Here is a 6,291-nt window from a genome sequence, read left to right as displayed (position 1 = left end):
TGATCAACTTTTACATGAATACTATGAAAAGAGATGCTACAAGTCAAAATTGGTGCAATTTTAGATATCAAATAAATGCATTTAGTGATAAAAGTTGCACAAATGCCTAACATTTAGCAAAAATCTAGAATTCTACAGACTTTGCCTAACATTGTTGTTTTAACTCTTAATATCTGATCAACTTTTACATGAATACTATGTAAAGAGATGCTGTATAAGTCGAAATTAGTGCATTTTCAGGTATCAAATAAATGTATTTAGTGATAAAACTTGTACAAATACATGTCATTTTGCAAAAATCTAGAATTCTAAGGGACTTTGTCTAACATTACTGTTTTAACTCTTAATATCTGATCAACTTTTACATGAATACTATGAAAAGAGATGCTACACATCAAAAGTAGTGCATTTTCAGATACCGAATAAATGCATTTAGTGATAAAAGTTGCACAAATGCCTATCATTTAGCAAAAATCTAGAATTCTACAGACTTTGTACAACATTTGCTTTTATTTCTTGAAATTTGTTGATATACTTTTGAACATTTACACAAATACCATTCAAAGAAATCAATGCATCTGATGAAATGCTCACATTATTTTATATTAGATCTAATGTGCAACGTGTTGACAATAAGTTAGAGTTGAATGCATGACTATGTGGAGCTGAAACTGTCCCACAACAAACTCCAGCAAGAGGAATAAATGAATTTCCTAGAAGCAGCATATTTTTGCAGTGATAAGAAGTTTGGGGACTTGTGTGGGCTCCTGCACACATTTCCACAGCAGTTGACCAGCAGTGTTTGGCCGCTGCAGTCTAATTGATCAGACGGGGTGTGAATGGCTGCTCTCTGGCAGCCAATGGCAGCCTGAATGGCTGAGCACCGGATGCGAGATATCCGCTGCAACAACAAGCGCTCTGTTCCCCCTTCAGCTTGACGCCATTTACAGCCCAAATCCCGACCTCCTCTCCGGAAAGAGCGAAAAAAAAAAAAAAAAAAAAAACACCCCCACGAGAAAAAGTACTTGCAACCCCTCTGAGCCCCGCGGATTAAACGCACCGAATTGAAACTACTACTTTTGCTGGAGTTTGGTAAATTCGTTTCTTTTTCTGTTCTGCTCTTTTTTTTTTTTTTTTTTTTTTTTTTTTTTTTGCTCGTTGCAAAGAGGAAAAGAAAGTGGGAGTCAAGCAAAGTGATTGATTGTGTTTTTTCGTCTGTTTTAATGCCTCGTGCTCTTGCGCAAAACATGGGATTTAACGCTGCGTCTTAGCGTCGCTTTTTTTTTTTTTTTTTTTTTTTTTTTTTATGAAACTGCGCTCCGGTTGGAAACTTTCTCAATGGATTTTACCGACGGCTTTCCTGACTGACTTGTTGATGCGGAGGGGAGAGTGAACTCTTTCGGAAACTGGATTAATTTCACCTAAACGGGGGTTAAAGTGTCGAAAGCGCACGGTAAGTTTGGCCTTTTGCGCACATCTAAAACGCAGCACTGCGGCTCAGTTGGACAATATTCACTTTACTTTTTATTACTTTGTTGTAACCCCTATACCCCCCCCCCCCCACACACACACACACACACATATATACACACAGGCCTACTTAAAATAAACGTGTTGTGGTTTTAACAGGATATTTTTGCACATATATATAAATAGGTCTCAAATACTGAGTGCAGGTGTTTTGGTTCTGTCTCCATAGTCTTATTTCTTAGTTTATTATGACTCATATCCCTGCTGACCCATGTGTTTAGTCTTCTCCTCATACACACTGCACATTTCCAAGACTTACTACATTTCCTCCATGCACTGACCCACTTTTAGCCTCAAACTATTTATTTTCTTAAGTATACAGTAATAAACAGTGTGACAGAATCCTGTCATTGCATTATAGGTTTACTAATATTTCCAACATGTTGCATGACAAAGCTGATGCCCTCAGTTTCTTCCACTTTTCTCATCCCCACCCACTGTGGCTCCATGGCCCTAAAAGCCCCCTACAGACCCTAAAAGTGGATGAGAGTTGTACGTTGCCCCACCTAATAGGTTAAAATAGTAGTGTGGCTGCCTTCATAAGGAGGAAGAGGACTCATAAATCCTAAAGAACCCTCAGCTAGCAGGACTTCCCTCCCACCAAACAACCCCCCCCCCCCCCCCCCCCCCCTCTTGTCCAACCTCACACTTCTTCACTGCTCTAAACTTTTCATCTTGTCACTCATCTGCTTTTGTGTCACAATTGTAAAATGTGTTCCAATAGGGACGACTGTTGCGGGCCATTTGTCATGCAACAAACATGTATTGTTATTGAAAAAGGGAGGCTCGGATCCCCCCCCCCCCCCCCCCTTCAATGATGGCATTTGAAGCTAATTAGTGTGGGGAACTAGAATTAAGGCCAGTCCTGTCAGTTTCTTTACTCTGGGTTGATTATGTTGGTGAAAACAAGGCTGTCCAATTCATATGCCAGAAGATGAGGTATTTTTATCAGGTTAAAAACTAAAATTCTTACGTTAAAAGTAGTGAGGACTTCATTCACAGTTTGACACCTTTTGTTTCTATTTCGATTCTGACTTTATCTTCTTACTGTCTGTGTCTTTTCTGTGTGTCGGACTTGGTAAAGTACCCGACTTCCTCAACAAACCCACAGATATGTGAACTTTGATCATAAGCAAACACACTTCGAAGAATGGAAACACTGATCTGCCAAGATACTAGGTGCTTGATTTTCCTAAGTGATAATGTATATTTCATTTTGTTGAATAGAATGCCAAATAATTATGTTATTTTTGTATTAATCAGTTATTATTTAGTCCATACAACATGTAATCTATCATCACAGAGTCATAGAGTGCGTGAGATGTCTTCAATGTACTTTGTGGAATCAACAGGTGCTATCCTGTCCAAGGGAATTTCATTTATATCGTCATTTATTTCGGGATTTTTTTTTTACAGTAATAAGACAAAGAAAGCAGGAAATTGTAACATTTGGAGAAAATAACTAGAATTTTATCTTTAAAAATTATGATTTAGTGTTTCATCCTTGAATCTCATACTAAATAGTTATAACCAACAGCATCAAGGGTCCAGTTACGTTCCATTTGATATTAGAAAGGTGCAGTATTATGTATTTTAACACATGCACCTCTCTTCGGTATGATCGTGTGTGTTAGAGCTCATTTGCTCAGTCCTGTCTGTATACATATCCGTTAGAATTTGCATGGAATGATTTGCATACTTTGTTTGACATGGACAGATATAAACTGTCTGTTTCTTATACAGGACTTCAGATGTGTCCCATGCCAGCCAGAGAGACCCTTCACTCCCGAGATGGATTCCAGAAGTCAGAACGACAGCGATGGGGGAGGACACCACAGGTGGTCACCGTCATCGACTGGCTCGCTGGGTACAGTGCATGACGAAGGGAGGCCACAACCAAGGCCTTCCCAAACCCACGATGTTCCGCCAGATCCGGGGTTACTCAACGGGCAGCCGCCTCAGTCTAACGTAGTGCTATCTCTGGATCAGATTAGAATAACTGGGAGTAGTAATGAGTACACAGAAGGGCCCACAGTGGCCCAGCGGTCTCCGGCCTCTCAAGATAGGAAACAGAAAAATGACTTGGTTACGTCACCAGCTTCAAGGACCGGTGGGCAGCAGGAGACTGCAGAAGAGAGGCCTAATAATCTGCGCAACCTGCATTCATTGACTCTTGAAAACACACACACTTCCATCTCTGTCAGGGAGGGAGTGTTGCGGTCCTCCAGCGCAGAGGAATCCCAGAGCAGCATCAGGTCCAGCTTGGTGAGCTCTTCATCAGGACAGAGGCTCCTCAACAGCCCGACAGGCAGCGAGCAGCTCATCAGAAGCCAACCGAAACGCCTCGAGCTAAATTCGGAGGAGCTGAAGCCCCTGAACGATGAGTCCAGGTTGGTGCAGGCCGTGCCGGGCAGCGGAGATCGTCCGATTTTGGATAAGCACTCCAACAAGTGCGAGGACTGCGGTCGGTGCCGGTGCTCCGAGTGCGTGCGGCCTAGAGGACTTCCCTCCTGCTGGATGTGCGGCCGTCGCTGCATGTGCTCGATGCAGAGCGCGATGGAGTACGGGACGTGCGTGTGCTGTATCAAGGGGCTTTTCTACCACTGCTCCAGTGACGATGAGGACACATGCGCCGACAAGCCCTTCTCGTGCTCGCAGTCGCACTGCTGCGTTCGCTGGACCACGGTGTCGCTTCTCTCCGTGTTCTTCCCCTGTCTGCTGTGCTACCTCCCGGCTAAAGGATGTGTCGCTGTGTGCCAGAGCTGCTATGACCGAGTCACGCGACCCGGCTGTCGGTGCAAGAACACAAACCCTGTCCACGGTGAGGGCCCTGGCAAGCCAACGTAAACACGATGGGTGTGTTTGTGTGTGGAAATGTAAAAGGATGGAAGGACTCTATGTTGACTGAACTGATCGATGTTTGGCCCTGTTAGTTCTGTAGTGGAAAGGTTTAAATAGAAAGCTAATAATGCTGTTGTGTTTGAGTTTTTGTTGTATCTTATCTTCATGCCTACCCGTTAAAATTTGCCTCAAGTTGTCACCATTTAAAGCAGGTTGACAACAGTTCCTAAGTGCCAGAGGTGCGTTCACTTACCCCAGCATTACTGGTAACACTTGAAAGGTTAACCAAAAGAAGCGCTCCACATATTCAAGTGTATGAAGACGTATTCAACTACTGTTTTGTCCTGGAAAAAAAAAAAAGCTTAACTCAAGTGCCCAGATATTGTCTTGTTGCTATGGGCGTCCAAAAGGATAGCCATTTTTTTTTTAACCTTTAATATACTTATATGCTAAGTACAGAAGCCTGTTACTAACTGTATGTAAAGTAGTAAGTGCAAAAGGTATACAAATTAGAACATGAGTTTGAAAGATGTTTTATTTTTGTACATATAATAATACTTCAACTGTGAAAGTTTTCTGCCATACCAGAGGCACCTTGATAAATCCACATTTATATGAATCAGTAAAGTTTATTCATACAATGTTTTACATTCACTGGAATGTATATCAATCATTTAATGTAATTTACAAAGGAAAATCTTATCCCTTCTACTTGTAAATTGTACAGTGACCTTATATGAAAATTTATTTTCTAATTCCAACATTGCTTAGTGTAAAGTTAAAAGTATATATTTATTTGAAGGTTTATTATTTTATAATGAAAATATTTATTTTGAGAAAGCATTGTTAATGTGTCACCCTTTTGGGCTTTTCTGTAGTCGCTGCAGACTGGAGGTGACTTTAGGAGTGTCAAAGCTGAGCTGGATGGATAGTTCACTATGAATTAGAAGACAAATATATTAACGTTTTGAAATTAAACAACCTTGAAGTCTGATGGAGTTTTTTTCCTGTATTTTGTCCTGTTTTGTCTCGTGTGTGCTCTCTAAAACTACAAACCCAACTTCCTTTGATGGGAGGTTAGCTTTTCGCTTCAGTTTAACAGTGTTCGCCGTAGCTTTTTCATATCGTCTCAGCCAGAGTTAATCACTGTTCTTGACATTTTTAATTGAGCCTCTGCACGAAATCTCTAGCAGGAGGGCTTGAGCATCAAGCTTGCTCTATTTTGTATCAGCAAGACAATCATTCCATGATGTTTACAAAGATCAAACAAGACATTAATGTTCACCTCGGGCCCTCTAAGAGAAAACATCTGGCTCTGGTAAAGCTGTGTATAGGAATGCGTTCGTGTGCACATCTGTTTGTGTGCTCTCCAGAAAATGCTTGCCATGTTTACCTCAGGAAGAAGGACCCAATCTTGGGGGCATCAATCTCTTTTTCATCATATAAATCATGCACTCCACCTGTTTTTTTGTTGTTTTCTTTTTCCCCTTCCTCTTTGCATTTATGTAAGCCTACTATTACACTCTGGCCTGTCTTCAAGTTTATTTCACACACGTACCTCAGGATCCTGCAGATACTTGGCTCTTTTTTTCCATGCTTTTCTTTTTTATCAAAGGTTTGTTCAGGAATTCCTGGGTTTTGAATGTCCCTGCAGGCGAAACATAAGCCTGAAACATAAGCCCCTGACACTTGTTGACAGCATACGGACGTGTTTGCGGCACGGTATGCATTCAGGGCCGTGATTGACAAGCCGAGGCCCAACCTGCACTCACTTGTTTGTTATTCATCTCCTGCCTTTGACTGGTGGGGTTTGCTTTACATAATTATCAACTTTCACCTATTTTACAGCTGTAGAGGAGATGCAAACATAACGGGCAGAATACGAATCCCATTAGAGGGAGAAAAGGGAGAGTTGATCTT

At 41.4% G+C, this 6,291-nt stretch overlaps 1 protein-coding gene across 1 annotated transcript; it reads left to right on the top strand.

Annotated features, from left to right (window-relative positions):
* The first annotated feature begins 578 nt into the window (after positions 1 to 578).
* spry2 (sprouty RTK signaling antagonist 2) lies at positions 579 to 5,365 on the top strand. Its single transcript, XM_030157770.1, has 2 exons — positions 579 to 1,453; positions 3,274 to 5,365. Exon 2 carries the CDS (start codon positions 3,322 to 3,324, stop codon positions 4,375 to 4,377), a length of 1,056 nt encoding a protein of 351 aa, XP_030013630.1. The 5' UTR covers positions 579 to 1,453; positions 3,274 to 3,321; the 3' UTR covers positions 4,378 to 5,365.
* Positions 5,366 to 6,291: the final 926 nt, after the last annotated feature.

The sequence above is a fragment of the Sphaeramia orbicularis genome, chromosome 2 (genome assembly GCF_902148855.1).
Source record: "Sphaeramia orbicularis chromosome 2, fSphaOr1.1, whole genome shotgun sequence".
Classification (NCBI taxonomy): domain Eukaryota; kingdom Metazoa; phylum Chordata; class Actinopteri; order Kurtiformes; family Apogonidae; genus Sphaeramia; species Sphaeramia orbicularis.
The sequence above is the reverse complement of the archived record's forward strand: the minus strand, read 5'-3'. Positions and strand labels throughout refer to the sequence as shown.